General features: G+C 43.7%; 1 protein-coding gene across 2 annotated transcripts in view; it reads left to right on the top strand.

The window, feature by feature from the left end:
- COL5A1 (collagen type V alpha 1 chain) overlaps positions 1-24923 on the top strand; it is a 230191-nt gene that overhangs the window by 165788 nt on the left and 39480 nt on the right. For both annotated transcript variants that reach the window (XM_014603741.3, XM_014603740.3), the window contains exons 28-37: positions 241-285; positions 1950-2003; positions 4113-4220; positions 5194-5247; positions 7202-7255; positions 16492-16536; positions 17600-17653; positions 19287-19331; positions 20282-20335; positions 20951-21004. In XM_014603741.3, coding sequence (XP_014459227.1) covers positions 241-285; positions 1950-2003; positions 4113-4220; positions 5194-5247; positions 7202-7255; positions 16492-16536; positions 17600-17653; positions 19287-19331; positions 20282-20335; positions 20951-21004 — 567 coding nt within the window. The remainder of the gene's footprint in view (positions 1-240; positions 286-1949; positions 2004-4112; positions 4221-5193; positions 5248-7201; positions 7256-16491; positions 16537-17599; positions 17654-19286; positions 19332-20281; positions 20336-20950; positions 21005-24923) is intronic.

Below are 24923 nucleotides of genomic sequence, written 5' to 3' on the forward strand. Positions count from 1 at the left end.
CTCTTCTGTCCAATCGAGTCGCTTTAAATGTTGAGGAGCAAGTGAGCTAGAGGCCAAAAATGATTCGATAATTAAATTCAAATGACCCCTGCATGTAAGAAAATCACACGGAAAACTTGCTGACAGTGTAAAAGGCACAATTTCCTGCTCTTCATGATTCATCCCGTTCTAGCCACCTGGCTCAGTTCAATCCACCTTGTGCAGGTGTGGTCTTGTGACATGTCTCTGCGTTTTCCTCAGGGGGCAGATGGTGTTCGTGGATTGAAGGGTACCAAGGGCGAGAAGGTGAGTTCCCCCCACTCTTCTAATAGAAAGCTGTTTTTTCGCCAGCGCCTTTTTCCTAGTGCAGTTTTGCAGACTGTTTGGCCAAGAGAGGATGTGATCATTTGAGACACGAATGTATGACTTTTTCTGCTAGTGAATGGAACTGAGTCAACAGCCCTTGAGACCGGTATCCTCTAATTCACAGTGCGGCCACAGCCGGGACATCCTCCCGAATGCCTGCCCGGTGTCTCAGCTGGGAATAATGATTGCTCCCGGGTCTACACAGGCTTCGGTTTGGTTTCTGAGCCTAATGCTTTAAATAGGTTTACGAGGAGAGGTGTCTATAGTTTTGTGCTAGATTCTTACACTGATAACTAAAACACAGCGTGGCCTAATTAATAGCAAACAAAAGTCAATTTACCTTTTGACACAAGTTTCTTAATGCCAGGAGCCAGCTTCTCGTTTTGGCTCTCCAGGCTAAATTCCACTGCGGTAAACGCAGCGTTTTTGTGACTTCGGGCTGTCTCGCCACAGTCAGAATCTGCCCTGTGGAATAGGGTATGGACTAAAGTACCCAGAGCAGCTTGTGAGAGCTGAGTTGTTCAGGAACTTGTCAATGAAATGATACACAATTCAAAATGCATGTGTGTGTGTGTGTATTATATGCACAATCTAAATGCATTTTGGGGATGTATATACATATCTATATCTACATAGATGGATAGATATCTGTGGAGATAGATAGATAGATAGATAGATAGATAGATAGATAGATAGATAGATAGATAGATAGATATCTGTGGATACAGACAGAGTGACAGATAACTGTGGATATATATATAGAGAGAGAGAGAGATCTGTGGAGATAGATATAGTTAGATATCTGTCTCCACACATACCTACCTAGATATCTATCTATATCTATCTCCACAGATATCTATCTAGATATCTATCTATGTCTATATTTATAGATCTCTATCTAGATAGAGATCTATAGCTATAGAGATAGATGTCTAGATAGATATCTATCTAGATCCATAGAATTTCACTCAGCAGTGTATATATAAATATGTTTTGGGGATATTTCAGCTATGCTCTTTTCCAAACGAAAAGCAGGAGATGCTTAAAGGTCTCACCTAGTGCCCAGTCTATATATCCCCATATCCCATTTTTAATACCTGATACCATGCCAGCAGCAGGGTGGGCAGTGCTAGCTGCAGAGGCCTTCCAAAATCCAGAGGTGCTTTTGGTTCCTATGTCTGCATTTTAGCCCAGGATTGGGTTGCTTTAGAAATGGATACATTTATTGATCTGAGCTCTGCAGTTAAGCTTTCTTGGTTTAAAGAAATATTACCACTGTCCTTGAAGTTTCAGAAAAGAATTGTGTAAAATCATCTTAGTAAAAATAAACCCAGTTATACTTCAAAATAATTTGTTGGCAGTACTTGTAAACTGCCAGTATTTACACCGGTTAACGTGACGGTCCCGACTCGCAGCGATTGTGCGGTAGGAAAATTCATCCTTGTAATTCCACCGGGATTGTATTTGTCTCTTGCAAAGGTAGCATCCAGGCATGTGACCTTGAGGAGTGAAAAGTTCACTTCGTTGCACAGATGCTTTATTCTTGCTGGTTTTGAAGGCTTCTCAGTTTAGCATTCATCTGTTTTTCTCCTTCCGTTATTCAGGGTGAAGATGGCTTCCCTGGCTTCAAAGGAGACATGGGAATCAAGGGAGACCGGGTGAGCATTTGGTGATGTGTGGCCAGGTGGTTGGGTCCTTCCTTTTCAATGCCCAACACTGGGATGCAATGAAGATGGTTCTTTAGGCACATTAGGATTCAGAGAGGAGATATCCCATAGCAGCCAAGTGAAGGGCAGACCTGAGAAGGAAGGTGCAGGGATTTGCAAGTCCTCCACAAGCGTTGCAATCATGATGCTCAGTCCCTATGCAGTGAACACAGTAGGCCTCTTATCACAACTTCCAGCACCAGCAAGGTTTGTCCATTTGGGGCTCACTTTGTAAATGCATGGTGGGCTCTGTCTCAGGGAAAGGATGCCAAGATGCCTCAAAAGTCATTACCCATGCCTGTCCCAGGAAGGGTTGGTAGACACATCCTCCAGCTCCACTTGAACTAACTCAAGAGTTAGATCTGCTCCATGGGGACTGCCTCATGGGACTGCTGTTTCCTTCTGCCGCGTTTTGTCGGTACAGGTATCCCAGAGCTCCAGCCCCCATGGACTCCAATGGGTTATTTATCCTCAACCTCTCCAGTCCCATACTGCAAGGACAATAAAAACTTAGTAACACAGGGCGCATGCTTGCGCTCCTGGGAATCCAGCGTTGAGCTGTATCTGGTACAGCTATTTCCATTTGCTAATCCCGATGTGCTTCCATCCCATCAGTACAAGTGTGATGCTACCAGGCTTTAATACAAGCAGGAGCAGGGCAATTAAAACCACCAAGGGTGCAGTTTCTTATTGCACTCATCTCTTTAGCAGCACGGCACACTGACTGCTATCTGCAGCTTTTAAAAGCCTCTGTACAAGTGGAGGCCTGGAAAAACGAAACGGTGCTGGATGCAGGCAGCAGCTGCAGCGCACACCTGGATGGGATCGGCCTGTTGGGAAGTGGGCTTGTCAGTTGGGTCGTCGTCTTTATGGAGAGCCGTGTTTTCCCTGTAACTTTCTGAACTGTAAAGCTGCTGTTAGTTTGGTGTTTCATTAATGGGCATTAGGGTATAAAAACCGAAGTCGGTACATCTCTGTAGACTAGAGAACGGTAATTTGTCACATGGTTAAAACAAAGAGCAGCTCCTTGCTTAATGGCTTGCAGAAAGACAAATCAAAGTCTGTTTCTCCCAGTGTTTAAAGACCCTGTTGCGTTGTACCAAGGTCCGCACTCTGTGCATCATTTCCAAGCTGACCTCTTGAAAGCTTTGCCAACCCTGCCGTCTTTTCTAAGATGAAATTCACATTGTTGGAAATCAGGATGAAAGGTTTGCATCGCAGGAAGATAGCTCGTACGTCCTTGGCAAACACAGACGCGCAGAAGCCATTCTAGCAAACCCCCAGCCCTTGCTTCCCACTGACAAGGTCTTTTGCTTTTATTTTATAATAATAAACATACTGAGCTCCTCGAGGATGAGGGGCTGCTTGAATATCTGGCAGATAAATCGGATGCCTTCTCGGTTACTTTTGAATGAAACAGCAGGCAGCCTGTTTTCACTGGGAGCCTCTGTAGTAACCCTACTTGGCAAGACAGTGATTTCACTGTTTTGTGGTTTGAAGATTGTATTTATTAGAAACACTCAAACTAATAGCTTAGCCAGTCCCATCTCTATCGGCTTTCCTAACAGTTTTCAAGGCTGAGACTTTTGTTCCGGTCTTTTAATCTGCAATTTTTACGCCTGGCCCTGAATTAAAACACCTCCCCGGGTTCTCGTGCACGTAAACCCATGATTTAGGGAATAAGAAGCAGAAACAGGGGTCCACAGTGATCAGAGCTAATGAAAGCTTTTTCATTGGAGGGGTGCTGGAGGTAGGCAGGATAATTGGGGTGTAGGAAAAGAGTGCTGTGCTTGGAAATAATAGCCAGGCTACATGAACAAAAGCCTCGTGGCTGCTCTAATAGCAGTCTATAATTTCCTCAATAACAGTCTCACCTGAGAAGTTACTGGGTAAAGGTCTAACTTCTCCATGAGCCTTTTTTTAGCAAAGCCAAGGTGAATCGGAGTTTTTCTTTGTGTATGTACTACTGCCAGCCTCAGGGGTATTTGCGCTGGGGATCAACGATGGGCACGAGATGGCATGAGGTGCTGCCTTCACTGATGTCTTTCTCTTGAATGACAGGGTGAAATCGGTCCTCCTGGACCAAGGGGTGAGGATGGCCCTGAAGGTCCTAAAGGTCGTTCTGGTCCTAATGGAGATCCAGGTCCACTTGGCCCTTCTGGAGAAAAGGTACGTGTCTTAAGTTGAGATTGTCCCTCTGATGGGTCATCAGAGCAGACAAGGGGCAAAACCAACCCTGTTCTGGAATATGTTGTATCAACCATTTTCCCCTGGATAAGCTCTGGTGGGCGAGGAAGGGAAGATGATGCTGGGATTCATGAGTTGGGGATGGAAGAGGCTACTTTTAGAAAAGATCATTTGTGGGAAAAGTCTTGCTTTGTTCAAAGGCTTGGGGAGGCACTGGCTGACCAATCTAGAGTGGCTTTATACGTACAGAAGAGACTGCTGCGCTGCTCTATGTTGACCCGGGCATGTTCAGATATTGCCCTCTCCAGGCTCCAGTGCCTGATGAGCAGAGCCCAAGTTTTTGAGGGTGTTTTGTCAAAAAAATCTCATTTAACAGAAAGCAAAAGTTGATGCGGAAAAGTTGGTTTTGACAGAAATGTTCAGGTTGGGGTTGAAAGTCCCCAAACTGGAAATATTTGGGGTTGGAGTTGGATTTCTTTATGAAGACCCAGTCTTCATGCTGTTGAACGCTCATGTGATGAATGTTCCCCGACTAGCAGATTTGGTGAGGACAGAGCCATTTCCTTATGGGAGTCCAATACTCGGCTCATACCGAAGAAGGGGTTTGGTGGTAATATCTCTGTCGGATCCTCAGCTGCACTTCACGCATGATCTGCTCAGGTCCTTTCCGACCCGACCAACTATGAAACTATGTGATCCGATCGCTCTTCTGGTCCTCTTCTAAGTTCAACTGCATTCGTTTTGCCTAATACAAGCTGCAATAGGTCCCATGTGCATGCTGAAGCAGTGGCGCAATACATAAATTCTTAAATTTGGACACTTATCTTGTTGCAATCATTTGACCCCTCTGACTTCGGGCCCTTGGGGCAGGGGGCTGGACCCAATGATCTTGCAAGGTCCCTTCCAGCCCTAATGTCTATGAAATCTATGAAATCTCTTGTGTATTTGGTTTCAGGGCAAACTCGGTGTTCCAGGTTTACCGGGATATCCAGGAAGGCAAGGTCCAAAGGTAATTTTTAGTTTATTTTTAACAATCTTCTGTGCAGGCAAGATGCTGATGAGGAGACAAAGAAAGAAGGCCAAATGGCTCTTTCCTCTCTTAGGGTACCTCGAAAGGGCTAGATCCTTACCTGGTGAGAATCGGGGTACCACCACTGGCTTCTGTTAGATTTGGCCCTGTGCAGTACACGCCTTTTTGAAGTTGGTACCATAAATTGCACCGTGGTTGCATTACAGCCAAATGAGGTGCTCTCTTTCAAAGGAAGGGGGAGACCGATTTCAAGCTGGACAAATCTCCCGTAAGCAAATAACCGTTTGTCAGGTTTACAAGACGGAAAAAACGGCGAGCCGTTCTGGGTGAATTTTTCCATTGCCTTATGCCTCATGTAGGCACTTACATCCAAACCAAATGAGAGCAGATGCTGGTCAACACCTCTGCCAGTGGCTACAAGCAATCCTGGAACAAGGGAAACTTAAGTCTCGCACTGGGTTTTTACCTTTCAAGCAGAGCTCACCCGAGACCTAAGAGGATGGTGTGGGCAACTGAATAAATGGTTTTATTTATTCTCTCATCCTTTATGTGGGAGGAATATATACAAGCGTGTGCTAGTAGGGCCAGATCTGCCGCTCATCTAACTGGGTCACAGCACTTCAGTTATTGATCTTAATTCTCCGTATAGACTTGGATAATGTTGAGAGAGAGACTTGGAAGGGAGGAATGGGAAATGAAAGGAGTGCGAGCCACCACCCTTTAGGGATCTGCACGAGCCCTTTGATATGCACATATATACGTCATCAAACGGCGTGTGAGCTTCTAGCTTAGCAACAATAATAAAGCTTAGGCTCCTGTATTAAGCTGTACATCTTCAAAGCTCTGATCTGCTCTTAACTAATTAATTAAGGAGAATAACTTATGAGCCAATGTCTCCTTGAAATTAAAGTAAAAGTGCCATTTGCAGGGTTGCAAACATCCTTTGTATCTTATCTACCCACCCACCTTGATTTGGGCCATTGTCAAATGTTCTTTTTCAAATTAAAACTGAGACCTCCTCCTCCATAGAAGGAAAAGCTGCAGCCTGGTTGTATCATGCCCTGGAGGCTGGGGAAACTTATGCTTTTGTTAACATAATTTTTTTTTTTCTTAAACTCATTTTTTATTATTCATGTTTATTGCTTGAAAAACCAGCTTGTTTGACACTGGAGACATAATTAACCACAAAAGAGTGTTTCCTGGTTGTGGCGATGGTGATTTATTTTTTAATTTGCATTTTATGTCTGGGTTGTTTAGGGGTTTTTTTGCATTTCTTTAGCTAATTCATATTTTAGCAACAACAACCGAGCGACTCTCCAGGCAGTTGTGTCAGAACGAAAAAAGCTAAGGGCAGATTTCTCCGAGTGACTCAGTGGTGCAGCAGCCACTTGTATCAAAGTCCTGTTTTCAAAAGCAGAAAGGGACAGGTTTTAAAATTATATAGGTGCCTAATGATCCTGAGAGGCACTTGATGAGCTGCCATACAGTGTTTTCCCAGACTCAGACACTTGCTTTACATGGGAAATTCTGAAAACCGCTTATGTACAAATTAAATCCACACAGGAAGGAGGGAGAAGCGTGGAAGGGGACTGATCATAGTTCTCCCTGAAGCCAACAAGAAGCCTGTTATTCAGGCCAGGGAGTCTGGCAGGCCCTGAGAACAGATTTTTTCATTGCATTGTTACCCGGGATGCCCAAAGCCTATACGCACCCAAGGAAGGACTCCCACGGATATCCATAAACCTGCCGCGAGGGCCCCCACGTTACTCGGTACCACGTGCCATCTGGTGCAATGGGCCAAAGTCCAGGAATTCGCACCAAACCCTATTAGTTGAGAATCCCACTCTAGATCTAGAATAATAGCCTGGAGCATAGCACAATGGCAATTTGGCAAGCTCACCTAAGCCCTCCTCTTTTATGTCTTTTCCCCCAGGGCTCCATTGGATTTCCGGGATTCCCAGGAGCCAACGGCGAGAAAGGCACAAGGGTAAGAGTGACCTTGTTGGGCTGTGTTACTTTCTTCCTTATGGAGTACCAGGTCGTATTAAAAGCCTTGCAGATCTTATGGCCACGAGGCTACCAAGGGAGAAACATGAGGAAATAGAGCGTCGGTGCAGGGCTGGAGCTGGGAGGGAGGAGCAGAAAAATGCAAGCCGGATTGCTAATAGAGGTCGCAGCTTGGAGAATGTCTGAGCTCGTTAATGGAAACTAAATGAATCTTCTTCAGCTGGGACCGAGCCCTCGTGTAGAAAGGGAGACACTAAGACTCCCTTCTCCCTGCCGCCCACCTGCCTCAAACATATTCCCTCTTCCTTCCACTTCTATCTCCCTATGGGATTTGTTAGACAAAAATACCAGCCACTGAGAGTATTTGTTAATTTGCAAAAATACCAGCCAGTAAGGGTATCTATTAATTTGCAAAAATACCGGCCACTGAGGGTATTTATTCATACCAGCCACTGAGGGTATTTTTTAATTTGCAAAAATACCAGCCACTGAGGGTATTTATTAATGCCAGCCACTGAGGGTATCTGTTAATTTGCAAAAATACCAGCCACTGATGGTATTTACTCATTTGCAAAAATACCAGCCAATGAGGGTATTTTTTAATTTGCAAAAATACCAGCCACTGAGAGTATTTGTTAATTTGCAAAAATACCAGCCACTAAAGGTATCTATTAATTTGCAAAAATACCAGCCACTGAGGGTATTTACTCATTTGCAAAAATACCAAACACTGAGGGTATTTATTAATTTGCAAAAATACCAGCTACTGATGGTATTTACTCATTTGCAAAAATACCAGCCAATGAGGGTATTTTTTAATTTGCAAAAATACCAGCCACTGAGAGTATTTGTTAATTTGCAAAAATACCAGCCACTAAAGGTATCTATTAATTTGCAAAAATACCAGCCACTGAGGGTATTTACTCATTTGCAAAAATACCAAACACTGAGGATATTTATTAATTTGCAAAAATACCAGCCACTGAGGGTATTTATTAATACCAGCCACTGAAAGTATTTGTTAATTTGCAAAAATACCAGCCACCGAGGGTATTTATTAATACCAGCCATGAGGGTATTTATTAATTTGCAAAAATACTAGCCACTGAGGGTATTTACTCATTCGCAAAATACCAGCCACTGAGGGTATTTTTTAATTTGCAAAAATACCAGCCACTGAGGGTATTTATTAATGCCAGCCACTAAAGGTATCTGTTAATTTGCAAAAATACCAGCCACTGAGGGTATTTACTCATTTGCAAAAATACCAGCCACTGAGCGTATTACCAGCCACTGAGGGTATTTGCAGGATATTAATATTGGGAGAGGGTTCCACATGCACTCCCACACGTTCTCCCCGCCAAGTTTAATGCTTGCTGTCTCTCTTTCTCATCCTGGCAATGAAGTCCTCATAGTTATAATGGATCGTAAATGTATCATTGCAGAAGGATGCACATTGGGCTAAATTCAGTGTTGTTGTCATTCCTTTGGTTTCTGGGGGATGTGCATACCATGGCTGAATTTGGCTCAGTGTTGGTATATGAATTTGGAGCTTCCTCCACAGATGGCTCGAGTCTCCCAGCTCATTAGCTACAGAGGCGTTCTCAAGTAAAAAGCGCATTGTCCGAACGGACGACAGCAGTCGACAGGGTTTTGCCGGGTTTGCCCAGAGCAAAGCCAAACTCACCTTCCATGTGCATATTGCACGACATGTTCGTGCCTTCCCTTTTGTGGTTAGGAGCTCTCCCCACCGCTAACAATCCCCTGAAACCTCTCCTTTTTTCTAAGGAGCTCCTATGAGCTCCTTCTGTGGGACATATGAGAGTCTATGATTATGGGACTGCACTTACAGTGTAAGCAGGGAAGCAAAAGGATAAATTGAAAGTCATTGCATTTGTGTAAAGGGGAAGCTGCCTTCTCTGCAGTCCCTTGCAGTGACACTGTTGATGCCAAACCAGTGGACACATGTACATCTCACATGTACAATGTAAGAGGTGAGGCCTCCCGTGAAGATCTCAAAATTGACTCTGGCAGTGTGAGGATTTTAAAGTCGACGGAAGAGTCTGACTTCAGCTGTTGAAGGAGACGAATGCCAGAAATAGCACAGCTAACATTTCAGACAGCAGCTTTCCAATTAAACACTGGATATTTTTCCCTCAAGATATTTTAAGAGGGTTTTTTTTTTCTCCATCCAAATACTTCTTTCACTGTCAGACATCACTTAGGGCCTGAAGAGCTTTTTAATTAACAGTCATTATTAGCAATGGGTGATTCTGTTTGGAAACAAGGGATCCAAATGAAGTCTAACGAGGTTCCACATTCTTGGAGGAAAAGGGCTTTTTTATGTATTTTTAATTTCCAGGCACCTCTGCATTTCTTGATAGCAGTGCGGGAACTGGTGGCGTTACTTGTCGTTTGTATTCCAGTAAAGCCCAAATGTGCTGATCATTGCTGTTCCCTGCAGCGCTCGGCGCTGTACATGCACACAGGAAAGCACAGGTCCTGCCGTAGAGCACTTACACCCTAATAGCATGAAATAAATAAGACATGAGAAATACTGGCCCACTGCCATGAGAGCCCATTCGTTTAATCTGATTGTGCATACCCAAGGTGTGCCAGCTTTTGGGGGCCAGATCCTGACCTCAGGTGGGGGGTCAATCTGCAGCAACCCCCATGAAATCTTGCCTTTGCTTTTCAGAGCAGATTTACCCCTCTGGCCATGTCCTAGGGTATCTTCAAAACAGGGGTGTTTCAATTCTGTCGGCCTCCTATAAAGATTTCCTCCTTGCTAGGCAGAAAGGCTCATCCAAGGATTGACTGGATAGGGTGAGGAGTTTTCTTTCGAGCAAAACAAGCCGGGGTTCGATAATTCGGAGAGCAAATATGAAGTCATTTTGTACACTAGCTCCGGCACAGGGGAGAAGACAGGGAGGAGGGGAGGGAAGGGAGTGGGTAGAATTAGTTTTCTTTTTATCCTCATTTAAATATAAATGACTTTAACACGCATGTTTGAAAAGAGCGTAGAAAATATCAATCACTTTGCGCTGTGCTCATATTGTCACCTAAATTTAGTTTGTCTCTTCGAGGGATTTTTTTTCCTCCTTGTGTTCCACTGAGTAATTTTCATTTCATTGCAAACTACAAATCTGTCTCCCTTCCCCCTTGCATCTCCATTTCCACCTTCTTTACCCCCCACTCCATACCCAGCCGCCTGGCCGTGGCTGGAGTAGGCGGCAGGATTAAGGAAGCTGTCATGACAGGCTACACAATTCACTGCAGCTGGATAATTACCAGGCTGCCGATCTGAATTGCAAAAGCAAAAAAGACAACCCATGAGTCACAGCTTCAGCTGGTGTAAATCAGCCGCGGATGAGAGCAGAGCCGCTCTGAGGATCTGGACCTCTTTAGTTTCATCTCCTAATTTTACTCTCCTGGGAGTTGCAGCCAGACTGCTGGGATGACAAACCTTTTAAAGTCCCTTTTCATGGAGTGTGGAGTTAGACCAGACGCACAGCGTGAGCCCTAAGCGCTTACCTCCAGCAGTCGAACATCTTTCTCTTGAGCCAGAGACGATTCCCCCCCTCTCCACTCCCTTCTTGTTGAAGTTGGTACCATAAATTGCACCGTGGTTGCATTACAGCCAAATGGGATGCTCTCTTTCAAAGGGAGGGGGAGACCGATTTCAAGCTGGACAAATCCCTTGTAAGCAAATAACCATTTGTCAGGTTTACAAGATGGAAAAAACGGCGAGCCGTTCGGGGTGAATTCTGACAATATAAATACTGAAGGAGCCAAAGGAAGTGTGTGTGTGCGGTGAGGACATGAATCAGGCTTGTCTGAGTCATCATCAATAAAGAGGAATAAATTAATGAATAAAACCACGCATAGCACGTGACACCGTTACTACAGGGTATACTGAGTTTACTGTGTAGTACAAGTGGAGCAGACACATGAAGCTATCACAGAGCCACTCACTCTTTCCAGGATAAATCTGCTCCCCAAGACAGCTGTAGTAGCTTTACCTCGGGGTGGCTTACCACGGAATAAGCATCCTGCGTGTGCTCATCCTGGGGTACCCATTTGCTCGTTGCAAACAGGTTATCAGCTCCTTCCTAGTAATGAGATGCTTAAGCATTGTTAAAAATAGTGCTCTGTGTTCTGAAAATGGTCCCTTTACTAGTGCAGTTGAAGGAGTCGCTTGGTGTCTGCACAAGTCCAGATGTGATTTGTTCAGTGATTTGCTCGGAAAGTCGGACCCGGGTCTTTCCAGCATCTTCGCCCTCAGCTTCCACTGTGGCAAGGTTGCTAATAAATCTGGGTTAGGAGAGAGTAGGGCTCACTTTCTCCTGGGGGAGCTGGCTCTGCAGTCCTAAGAGCGTACAAAGCAGTGCAGATGTTTGGCTCCGTAGAGCAAGTCAATCGGACGCTGAAGAGAAGCGGGGTCCAGGGCTTGTGTGGAGAGCCAGGGGAAGGACCTGTTCACAAGGGACCAGCGACCTGGGCTTTAGCCCCTGGGCCAGTTTAGTGCTGAAGCTCAGCAGAAGCCCGCAAGTTGCTCGCTAGTATTTTCTGTTGAGAAGATTCAGGTTTGACATGCTCACTTTTTGTAGCTATGTAGTCCCTTTAGTTTTGGTTTGCCTCCTGTACTGTGAGATCACTTAAAAGTCATTTTTAGGCAGCATCTCCGCTGCCTTACCTTCTAGGCTGGGGATGTGCTATAAAGTGCTGTGATGGAGAGATCTGGTTTTTTTTTTTAGCCAGAGATGTCGGTCCCTTCAGAGCGAGAGAGGGTTGGCATAGCAAAAGATTTGGTTGAAAACTTTTCTCAGGGTTTCGAGTGGCAAAAAATATTGCCAGAACTTTTGCAGGGAGCTTTTCACAAGAGGCAGAGATGCTGATCAACTTTTTCCCCGGCACCTGTTTGGTGCCTTTTTCCAATCAGCTTGCCTTAAAATACATAGCTGAGAAAACACAAAGAATAGAGAAGGGGAGCGCTGCATCCGATCAAACGTAACCCTGACCGTAACCCTGTTAGCGATGGTCTTAGTAAGATGTATGCAACATCTCCGGAGGCCAGCGAGGAAGTTATTTCAGGATTGCATGCTAAGTAGTTCTGTAAAGAGCTCCCGCAGCACTTACAGGGGGTTATATCAGATACAATGACAGATTTCCTTCCCTATTAAGCACTGAATTTGGGCAGCTTGTTATTCAGGTAGGTTGGAATAAATCCAAATAGCGTTTGTTTTTATCATCTTGTTTTTCAGACAGTGGTTTTTTTTTAAATTTTATTTTATTCTTTTGCCTCCAGCAGTTTTATTTCTGGGTCCAAAATAATATGAATCATGGGCTTCTCTTGGTTTTGCTCTCATCCAGAAACTCTCCAACTCTCATTATTTCAGCTACCCAAATGGCTGCTGGAGTCATTAAAAAAAGCCTGTGAAAAACAAATGCACTGGCATTTCTGACCCCCATTACAGATAGCTGAATTCCAGGGCCACCAAAAGCATGCCGAGAAGGGTAAATTGCCAGCCCTCGAGAAACATCTCCTAATTGTTAAACTACACCGAGGGAGTGCAAATCTTCAGAAAAGACAAAAAAAAGTGCCTTCTAATATCTTTGGAGGTAGCATGTTAAATATATTGATAGTTTTGATAGTAGCCAGGGTCCTTATTATATAGTGTAGCTTCTTCCAAGCTGTTTTGTATGTCAGATTGTATGGCACCGAGTTACAGCGAGGGGCAACGCTTCGGAGAGGTCTGGGTCAAAACGACTGAATAACGATGAGCAATTGTACTAATCAGTTTAGCAAACAAGGGCTAAGTCTGTCTCTACTGGGAACGGCGCTGAACTGACTGTGTTAAAGAAATGGGAGGCCTGCTCATTATACAGAAAGGCTGGCATTTTAAAGAGAGCAAGTGCATGCTGAACCATAGCAATTAAATGCCAAGGAGCAGCTCCCCTCTTCACAATATGGGACGAGATGCTCAGAGGCAGGAATCGGAGGCTCACTCAGAACAATTGAAAAGTCATCAGCTGTTGCTCAGAAATGAGTCACATAAATCAGCAGGCAACTCTGCCTCCCCTGTATTCCCAGCATATCTTTATTTCCATCTCTGCCCCTGTTTCCACCGTCCCCTCTGTCCTCATTCAGTTGCTCTTAAAATCTTACCCCCTCCCTGATGTCCAAAACAAATCACCTATTAAGTATGACAACTGAATAGCATACTACCCTCGAAATGATGGAGGGAGGCTGGCTGTGTTTGTGCCTTGATCCTCCAGTTTGGGACCAGTTCATCTTTCATAGACATTACACATTAGGGCTAGAAGGGACCTCAGAAGATCATTGAGTCCAGCCCCCTTATTTTGGGAGGATGATTTTTCTTAGGGCACTCTGTAGGTCTGGGTTGAGATGCATCCTTGAGCAAGTCGCTTAAACTTGCATATAAGTCCAGCTGGATTCGAATTGCGATGTCTTTGGGACAGCGAATGTCTCTTACTCTGTGCATAGACAGCTCCTAGCGCAAGGTGGATCCCTGACCTCATGTGGGATCTGTTGGTCATACTGGACATCGTTAATGCTAATTGTCAATCACACATTGGAAGTGCTAAGCAAAGAGAAAGCCCAATGCACAGATGATAGCCATAGCAACAAAATGTTGCTTAGGACTAGACTGGTTTAAGAAAAGATTGCATGAGATTGGCTGGGATGAAGTTGGACCCTCCCACCGAGGTCAGAATTTAGCCCAATATTACTTAAGTGAAACCATGGAGGAAATTTCCATTTATTGATTGATTTTTTTTTTTTTTCCAAAGCATTGCAGGCAACTGTGAACCCAGGTCAAGAACAGGGCATAAATAAATGTGATAGGCTTCACCGTCCAGGTTGGAATCAGAGCTTTTTAATAAATGCCAAATCTGCATAAGCAGGGCGCTGGGGTGGTGCAGGTATTAAAGTGCACAGTTGCCAGCTCAGAGGTTGCAAGTTCAAGGCCGTAGCAGAAATACTCATGGCACGGCCTGCCAAATTCTAACAAGTTTGTGAATACTGCTGAATACCTCATCACAAGAAAGGAAATAAAGGCACAATTTATACAGGTGGAAAACTGCAGCGTGTGTGTAATTTTAAGCATAGGTATTTCCAACATGGGTGATGCATTAATCTCTTCCTCTATCAGAGGCTCGGGAATAATACCGGGCCGTTGGTCCAAAATAAGAATATTAAAACTTATTTCTTCTGTGTTGATAACTTGACACCAGCCAAGATACTGTTGTCGGAGAGCGAGAACAAGGCTGTTACTTTTCTTCTAGGCACATGATAATAGAGCTTAAAATGATGCTAGATACGGGATACAGCCAGCTTTGTCTTTTCCTTGTCAGAATTAATCATAGTCTCCCGTTACAGGAAACGGAGTGCATCTGTCAGATCTTATAAGCGTGCTGTTTTGTCAGTGCTGCAAAACAATGTCTTAAATTACTTATTTAACACAAAGTCCGCAAAGATGAAGGAAGATGTGTAAATACGTGGGGTGGCGTAATTGGCTTGTGTTGTATAAAGTAATTGCCCAAGTTAGGGCTCCAACTCTGCCGCTGTCAGTTCTAAATATTTCACTACACAAAGCTGACAACCGACACCTAAATCACCGGCCGGCTTTGCTCACTTGTACAGTCCATCCCCCCGCTTTTGACTTTGGCATCGTGGAAGTACCAGCTTTCCGTACGTTGTTATATGGAGGAGGAGATCAGCCAAAAAGTGAAATAGTTGCTCTAAGTTAGGGGTGGGCAAAATGCGGCCCGCGGGCCGGATGCGGCCCACTAGGCCATTCTATCCAGCCCACGGGACCCCTAAAAAATTTAGAAAATTAATATTTATCTGCCCCTGGCTGCCTGTTACGCAGCCCACGATGGCTTGCCAAAACTCAGTAAGCGGCCCTCCGCCCGAAATAATTGGCCGGCCCTAAAGTCTTTAAGCTTTTTTACATTTGGTTAACTTTTGATTTTCTTGTGTTTAGTTGAAAATTGTGTGGTTTAAGAAATAGCTATTGCAAGGCCGCTCATTCATAATGAATTCGACAACTATTCCCACCAATGACTTCAAAGGACAGGTTAGTTCAATCCTAATTGGACAGGTGACCACAACGGGCATGATACCAACTGGCATGGTAGTGTGAGATCAAGGCATCTGAATTGCTAGGAACCATCCTTTTTCCCCCTGGAAGATGGTTTTGCTATGATGTAGTCTGGATGCATTAGCTGGGCATTTACCTGCCCTCTTGGCTAAAAATATAGCATATCATACTCCCTGCAAAATAACATGTGCCCATCATCCCATCTACATTCCCCATCCAAATCTCTGGTATTTCAATGAAAGAATTCAAAATGACTTTGGTTCCCAATAGCCGGAGCCAGCAGAAATGTTTTGGTTGCAGCATTTTTGCACAGATGAATAATCTTTCTGGAGAATGACATTTTTAACAAAAAATTGTCAACCCTGTCAGCTTGGTATGTTTTACTGAAAACATTACAGAAATGGGATTTGCAATGATTCATTTTATTATATACATAAGTATAACTATTTTGATGGTGTTTTCAGTACAAAAAAAGAAATATGTGTATGTATTAACGGAGATATGAAGAAACATATTTGAAAAATGATGTTGGATATTTTGAAAAGCAGAAAGCCTGTAAATATTTAAAAATGCAAACAGTTTTGAAATTTCAACTTGTTTTGCCAAAATTGGCTCTCTTGACCGGCTCTAGAAATAGGCGCTTCTTTGGATTTATCTTTAAATTTCCTGTTCATGATGTCACTTGAAAGTACATGGCAGGGGACTCGTACTAATGCATTTTTTAAAAATACGCTCTCCCTCTGTGAATAACTATTTTCCTTTTGTCCATGTTTGGGATTTGAGAGGAGAAAACCAGCTGTTGTGTCAGCCCGTTCAAATTCCTTGTCAAGTTTCATCAAGGCAGGTGAATTAAAATGTGACCCATTCCAACATTACAAAAGGCAAATAAATGCAATCTGCATAACCCTTGCTTTCCTTTTAGCAAAAATCAACGGGAAGTTGGATAACAGAAGCTACTGAAACCGTTTCCCGTGCAGTGCATCTTGGTGCCGTGTTCATCCCGTGCAAACTCAACCACCCAACGAGTCCTCCAGTGCAGCCATGCCCATGGTGTATTCAATAACGTGTTTCTTTTTCTCCTTGTTTCTAGGGTACACCTGGCAAACCAGGACCAAGGGGGCAGCGAGGTCCAACGGTAACAATTCACTTTTCCTACTGATCCTTTCCACAGAGCCACGTTTCTTCTGTTTATAAATTAAGAAGAAGAATTTCCAAGGCACGAGGGACATGTATGCACCCTCATTTCTGTTGGAAATCTTTGCATCCCAATCTTTTATTGGAAATCTTTTGGCATCTGTTTGTCTGAAAATCTCCCCGAAGTGGGAATCCAAAAACCTTAGCTCCCAGCACCTGCAAGCTGCAAGGTGGTTTCAAATCCGGATCTGTATTTTGGAAGCTCCCCCTGGTTTTGTAATGTTCTGGCTAAAGCCAAACACTCGGGTCTTGGGAGCTTTGAAATCTGGATCTGAATCTTGTGTTCATATCTGCCTCTAGCTATAAGTGTAAATCCATATGCTGGGGCCATCTTCTCTGGCAATGAAAATTAGCACGGTTCCTTTAAACATAGTGGATAAAATCACAGCCTCCGGGAAGTCAAGGGGAATTTTGCCATATAATTCAGGGGAACCAGGATTTCCTGCAGCATCCTCAAGGGATGTTTGCTTGCTCACTTCTGAATTCGCTCCCTGATTTTTCTAGGTTTGTCTGAAAGAGATAAACTAGAGCTGAAATAGTTTTTTTTAGCCTCATCCTTCTCGTTCCCCTTCTCTCTCCCTTCCCCGCTTCATCTCCTGTGAACCTCGGTAGCTCAGAAAAAAACGATAGCCAGCTCCAAACCATCCTTGTCTTTGTAAAACACAAGCCTGGGCTACCAAGGTTTGGTAACCCCCAATCCAACCCCCTTGGCTCCATCTGATAAAGTAGATGATCATAGTCCTGCACGCCGCGCAGACAGATAATGTCACCGAATGAGCAGGATAATTCACACAAGTAAGGCGAGCGAGATTTGTCTGTGTCTGACCTTGGGTGGCTTAAATAAAATAGAATGTAAGCCCCAAATTTTTGGAGTGAGGGTTTGCCAAGAAAGTTGACTACTGGTTTACCACAACCCAGCCAAAATGCTTTAATTCGTGAGCTGCCCCATTGTCTTCCATTCGACTGCTTATTGACAAGGTTTCCTTCCTTTCTGTCGTCTTAAGGGTCCACGTGGTGAAAGAGGTCCAAGGGGCAGCACCGGGAAACCTGGCCCTAAGGTACAGTTCAGGAGCCATTGAGTGCAATTAAAAACATGGTGTATTAAGAAATTGCTGTAGGTAAAGTGCCTGAATGTTCTCTATTTTCTTTTTTTCCTCCTGGGAAATGGTGCCATTTGGGACGATAGGGTACAGACCAAGACCCAGGCATGGGTGAGCCCTGAACAGAAAGGGGGCCTGAAAATGGAAAAAAAAAAAAAAGTTTTAATAGGTGCACGTATACAGACAGGACTGGCAATGTTATCAGTTGAGAGCGAACTATTTAAAGACATCATTACCAGAGATTTGATAAAGACTTTTGCGACCAAAAAAAATCATTATCTCTGATGAACTGAGGCCTAAAACTCAACGTTTGCCTGGGCCACCAGGAGTCTAGGTACAGCACTGCTAGGGTCCTTAATGATTATGGCTGAAATAAATGCCTCCTGGTTAGAAGGTATGAGCCAGGGATCTTGGGCTCTGTACCTGGCTGTCAACTAATGTGACCATGAATACATTGCTTTGCCCATATTTGCCCGTTTCGTCATCTGTAAAGCGGGGATAAGGATAACACTCCTATTTCACCGGCATTAAATAAAATTGTTGCCTCCTTTTTTATTTTCTGGATAACAAGCGGATTTTGTTAGCTGTTCAAGTTGCTAGATCTTCATCTGGAAGTAGATAAAAGCACCGACGACCTCACTTTGCCATCTTTAGGTAGCATAACACATACCGGCAGTGAAATCCGGACTGAGATCTTTCGCCAGATGCCCCCAGTTCATCCAGCTAAAGATCACCAATGCACAACTGTAAAATCTGTGTAATGGTAGCTTTATGAAAATGCTGCTCACTCCTGTTGCAATGGAGGATGAGTGACTGCCTTGCCTGCAGGAACTCAATCCCATCATACGCACGGTGGGTTTCACTGGGTAGGCTAAGGTCTACTTACTATTGAAGTCCCGATGAAGTCCTATCGTTAGGCCATGTGCTGGGCCCTCGACAAACGAGCAGGTTTCACCCTGCTGCATCCAGAAGCTGATGCAGATTCTCCCGGCTGTATTAATGCTTCAAGCCAACTGTGCTTTCTGCAGAGACTGATGGGCTCTGGTTGGCTGGCGATCACAATAGGCATTGTTTTGTAAGCCAACCGGGAGTCGGCGGGTCAATTACAGCTCGGCAAACCGCGAAGCTGTGCCAGAATCTGCTGGATAAACTGATTAGGTGAACATCAATCGCTTGGCATAATGGAAGGAAAGCTTTTATAATGAAACATTGTCACAGAAGCACTGGCTGATTTTTAAAAATAAATGGCTCGGCTTTGTGTCGGCATGAATTTTTGATAAATACCGTGCCTTTGCTGCCGCATTTATCTCACAGAAGGAGGTTATTATCTCATAGAAATTCAGACCCCATTGATGTTATCTTTCCTGTATTTGTATAGAGAATGGTCTGGGTTCGGGCACAGGTAGAGGAAGCAGTCTGGTGCTCATTTGTCCCTGGACATTGTCTCCTAAACAGCATTATAAATAAAGGGACGAGGGGAGGGAACCGGTGATGGAAGCCATGTGATATCACCTTTTCATCCGCGCTATTTCTTTTTACAGTGGCCAAAATGACTTTTTTTTTAATGCCATGCTTTCTCTCTTCTTAAAAGGGCAACTCTGGTGGTGATGGTCCCCCTGGTCCACCTGGCGAAAGGGTAAGATAATGTAGATCCAACTACAATCAGAATGGCTCTTCAATTAGCGGACAAAAAGCAGCAGTATTTGTGGTCTGGGTATCTACCGGCATCTCTAAAGAGCACATACCTTTCTTAAGTTGAGAATGTTTTTTACATATGCCATCCCTGGGATGATGGAGTTGGGGCTGGTCCTGCTTTAAGCAGGGGGTTGGATTAGATGTGACCTCTTGAGGTCCCTTCCAACCCTCATTTTATATGATTTCTATTCAAAAAACCCCAAACCAATACTGGCAATGAGTGAGGACTAAAATTAACTCCCACGCCCAGAGCCAATAAAAGGCCTAGACACCATTTAAGTCTTGCTCAAACCATCAAAACAGGGCTTTGCATGGAGTTAAGCAATGCACACACCGTGTGTGTTTGGGGTGAACATTACCCATGGATGGGCAAAAGAGAAATGGCCATCCATACTCCTCTGTCAGGCAATCCTAGTCATGGAGGAAACGATCCTCTAGCATCCTTTTGTCCCAATTGCACGTTCTTTGTGAACAGTCAGAATAAGAGAAGAATCATGTTTTTCCCTTTTTTTTTCCTAGAAGTTTCTGAATGGATTTTTTTCTGCAGTTAAGCAAACTGCTTCTGAATTTTTTGACTTGCATCCCCCCAGATTTCACAGTGAGAATGGACTTGTTAATGACAAGGAAGTAGGCAGGAGACCACCTAAAACTTGTCAACACATGGAGTTGCTAGGGCTTAGTGCTGCTTCTTTCTCTAGGCATTCCCTTTACACAATAAGCATATGCAAATAATGTTACTGATGCTTCTTTGGTTTATCTGTTAACATATGTATTGCTTAATTAATTAGATGCATAATTACATTGTATATGCACTTTCCATGCATATTAAGTCTGCAGCTGTAGAAGGTGGTGTCTTCTAATACATTGTTTTCTGCTTGTGTCGCATCCTAGGGACCACCAGGACCTCAAGGACCAACTGGATTCCCTGGACCAAAAGGCCCCCCTGTAAGTTAGAGTTGCAGGTCCACAACATGGGGGAAAAAATACAGCAAGGCATTTTTTTCCCATCAGCTGCCATCATGTGCAGCATCTCAGGGCTATCTTCTTCACTGACGAGTGATCATGTACCCAATGAAGGGCATTTGAGAGATGCCCGTAATGGTAATACAATGATTTGGGGTTTGAAATAAGCAGGCATGCTGCTGCTGGAAATGCACAATCCATTTTGAAGTGGCTTCAGACCCTTTTGCCCTCTCCTTTGGGGGAGCAGTGTAATGCCAGATCACTGTACAGAAGCAATGTGCTAAATGGGTGTCCTCAGAAGCCTCTTTGGGAGGTGATTTCTTGTCCCTGATGGCAGTGTGATCCCTCTCTCTCCATCCCTTGAGCAGCATTACAGAGAGGCTTCAGGGCTTTTAGGGCCCGTTAAATCCCACTGAAGTGAATGGGGGAGTTCAGTGTACTCAGCATCTTTCCAGGACTGGGCCCAAACGCCTGATGAGGTTGATTTTTAGGTGTCAGAGAGCTTTGGTACCACGGTGCGCATGCCAATCAGCACTTTTAATAGTTAACAGGATGCTATTGGAAATATGTTCATCCTTTTTTTGATTTCTTCTTTAGGGTCCACCTGGGAAGGATGGATTGCCTGGTCACCCCGGACAGAGAGGTGAAACTGTAAGTAGCCAAAAACCTTGGGTAGATCATTAGTCCTGAGTCTTGTCTCGCTGGTCGGTTCTTCTAAACCCTGCTGTGTAGCTGATGAGATGTTGCCACGTTTGTCTTTCTCCAGCGGTTTGTGTTTCTTCAGCTCCATGGAAAGGTCTATGGGAATCAACCCACTTGTGAGCGGGACAGACCAGTCTAATGATGATTGCCAGGAAAGCTACAACTCCCACAGCTCTCTGTTTCCTTCTCCATCTGTTCAGTGGACTAGACTGGTCTTGGTGGGCTGCATACAGCAGATCCACCAGCAAAGAGAGATGGGGGGAGGTTGGGGCGGGGGGAGCTGATCATTCAGGTCTTAAATTCACTTAACTTGTTTTTAGGACTATGGGAAACTGGGATCTTTAAGAGCTGTAGGGTCAGATAAGTCAGTATTGACTTCTGCTCAGGGTATCTTAACCTTTACTCCAGAGCAGCGAACAAGGTCAACTCTGTATCAGTTGAGTAACATCAGCAGCTGACGTAATGTGGGCACTTTGGGGGTTTTTTGTGGAAAAATGGAGTTTAACTTCCAAAGTCATAGACTCCATAACTCAAGGGACCTGTTCTAGCCTTTGTCCCTTTAGAGGGGTATGGTATTATGTTTCTTTGGGGTCAGCTCTTTAAAGGGCTTTTATAGATGAGATTCATTCTTTCTCTTTGATTACTTTTGGAATGGCATAACCCACGGTGGTTAGTTCCTCGGTCCGAGTTCCCTCAATACCTGTGCCTATTTGTGAATGTTGAGTATAAACACCGGTGATTTCCTACCGAATATATATCACGTGACTGGCTAGGGAACTTCCACGCACCAGTAAATTGCATGCCCTAGCTACCGGAAAGCTAGTAGCAGCCAGTACTTTTAGGGATGTGATTTCAACCTAGGTTTTCTGTATGTGCCCATGTATGCGACATGCTTGCAAACTGCTACCTGCGTTAATCCAGCAGGACGAATGGCGCCTGCACTGATGCTGCCTTTTAATCTCAAGCTACTGGAGCAGGCCGTGCAAAGTCCTACCAACACGTTCTGCCAAATGTGGCTGCAAATTCGGTAGCTCCTGGCTGCTTAGTTACCCTGTTGTATATTTTCTCTCTATGTTTGCATATCGCTTTGTCAGTTTTAAAGGATTTTATTGCACAGATGTAATCATTGTTTCTCACCAAAGGAGAATGATGAGGCATGCAGAAGGTATGACAATATGGCTGTCTTATGTCTCTGGTGATGTGTGTTTGTTGTCTCCAAGATATTTTGCTTAAAGGGTGTTCCACCGCAAAAATGTACATTCTTCCCATGTATATTTTTGCATGCTGTAATTAGTAACTTTCTGGTTTTGCTTTTTTATTTTGGGTGCTTTTTCCCCAGCTGATTAAGATCCAGCTCATTTGCTATAATTATTATGCTTTCATCACACTGCATGCTGCATGTTAGCAGACAGTTGGTTGTTCCTTCAGTATTTCACTTACAGGAGAAATGAAACCCTTCTCTACTGAGCTTTGCACTTTTTCTCCACTGCTGTCCCTGGCAGATAAGCATTAAAAAGTTTTTGCATATTGTGCATTTTTCCCTTGATTTACCACTGAAAAAAAATAATTAACTTGCCTGGCATTTGCTAAGCAAAGCAGTGCAAACACTGTTCAATGCAGTGCCATATATTTGCTTAGGCTCCATAAGACTTGCTTTACAACGACACCATATTTTAGAGTACGAAAGCTACCTTCTTAGATCAGGATTAAGGTAAAGGTGAATTGAAAGGTTTTGACCTGCCAGTGTCTGAATGTGGCATTCCCTGGAATGATCAGTGATGCCAGGGACACCTAAATTCAAAATTAAAGACTGAAATTTTTGCTTTGCTTTCTTCTGGAGTTGTCAGCTGCTGCAAATAAAGTGTAGAAGCAAACTAAGTCTGGTGTGTTAATGGAGTAAGAATTGACTTTCAACTATTCTGTTCTAAAAAGGACTTTGTAATAATTTTCTTCATTTATTTCATTAATGATTTGCCTATTAGGCAATTACTTCCAGGAAAGCATTTCAATCCACCTTTGATTAGAACAAACCCTTGAGGATAAATATTCGCTGTGAACTCCACTATCCAGATGCACGCACGCGTGCGCACGCACACACACACACACAGACGCGCATGCGCGTGCACACACACACACACACACACACACTTTGCAGAACTTTTATGGTATTTCTACAAACACAAATATTTGCAAACCCATTTTATAACTCGCACTCCAGCTGTTGCTGCCTTTCAATTGATTCTTTCTATTCAGCTGACAGCTTGAGTGTTTAAATTTCCAAAATGAGTTTTAAAATACTTGGCCAGTGCCTTATTACTAAAATTATTGGAGTGACTTTTCTTCTTTCCATTTCTCATCCTGTTTCCTTATGCTTTTATCAGGCAGCATGGGGGGGGGGGTGAATGAAAAATATATCAAATACTGTATCCAGAGCAGAATCATGTTTATAGCATATGTACTTGCAAGCAAGAAACCTTACTTAGGATGCACACCTCACTTTTCTTTCCATCCAGCAGAGACTGGGGACATTGAAGTATCATTGGACATGTAGTTATAATAAATATATTAGTATATAGTAGTATTAGTAGTAATAAATATATGAAAAGGTGGTGTTTAAAGTGAGGGAAAACCATACCGAATCTTCTTCGAGATTCTGGCAGAGACCTGGAGAAAACTTTCTCCTCCTTCAAAACAAATTCCATTGTAGAACTGATAACAATTATTTTGCATTTTCCAAAAGCAAGTGACCTGTTTACAAAAAAAGTTTGCAATTTTTCCATCAACTCCACCTTTGAGTTCATGAACTGGAAGCATGTCAAAGTTATATTAAGCAGGCAAGGCTCTTTAGGTAGATGCGATATCTTTTATTAGAGCAACCGAGTAGTTGGAAAAAAGTTCTTTGCAAGCTTTCCTATGCCTGCAGAAGGGTGATTGCACCAGAAAGCTTGCAAAGAACTTTTTTCCAACTACTTGGTTGCTCTAATAAAAGATATCGCATCGGCCCAAAGAACCTTGTCTGCCTATGTCCTTAAACCAACGCGGCTACAACCAACAACCCAGCAAAGTGATATTAAGCAGCTTTCTAGCATGGTATAGCACTGGCCCTTCAAAATAATATTTTTCAAGCATACTAGATTACAGAATGAATGGCAATAAAACTCAGGCAAATTTGGTGATGGTACAGCGAATATTGTTGCCCTCTAAGGAATAGTGTACAAATTTTGCTGTCAGTCATAGCTATACCCATTGAAGGCAATAGGGGACACACACACATACACAAGCATGCATGCACATGCACACACATGCACGTGTGCACACACAATGTACATAGTGCAGTCCTTTGCACTAGGAGTTCTGGAAGGCACATCTCAGAAAAGAGCTGTAGCAGGCTCTTGGTTGAAGGGAAGTAATTTTGCCAAGCAGCAGCCTTCACGTTTTGCGAGCTTGCTATTTTCCACCTGTACAACCCATAATTTAGATAGAGATCAAGAGCACTTCTGAATGAGTGAGCCTGACAGGAGAGGAGACTGCTCCATCTTTAGAGAGACCCCGTGAAACAGCTCAAATTGGCACCACTAAATTTGCAAGCATTGTTTCAAACTGCTGCAAACAGAAATGTGTGCATAATTGTTCCCAACAAATGGTGATGCAACACTGAATACAGTTTGGAAACTCAAACAAATACGGTATCCTTGTGCCACTTCTGGGGAAGCGGCAAGTCAAACTGACTGCATGAGAAAGGGAAAGACAGCAGATTAGTCTCAAAGCTCATGTGCTGAGCAGAGCACAAAATGAAAACTATAACAGCACAAGGTGGAGGAAAAGGGAATTAGGTTTTAAGACTTCCCCATCTTTAATAATCCCAAAT

Source organism: Alligator mississippiensis, chromosome 12 (genome assembly GCF_030867095.1).
Source record: "Alligator mississippiensis isolate rAllMis1 chromosome 12, rAllMis1, whole genome shotgun sequence".
NCBI lineage: Eukaryota > Metazoa > Chordata > Crocodylia > Alligatoridae > Alligator > Alligator mississippiensis.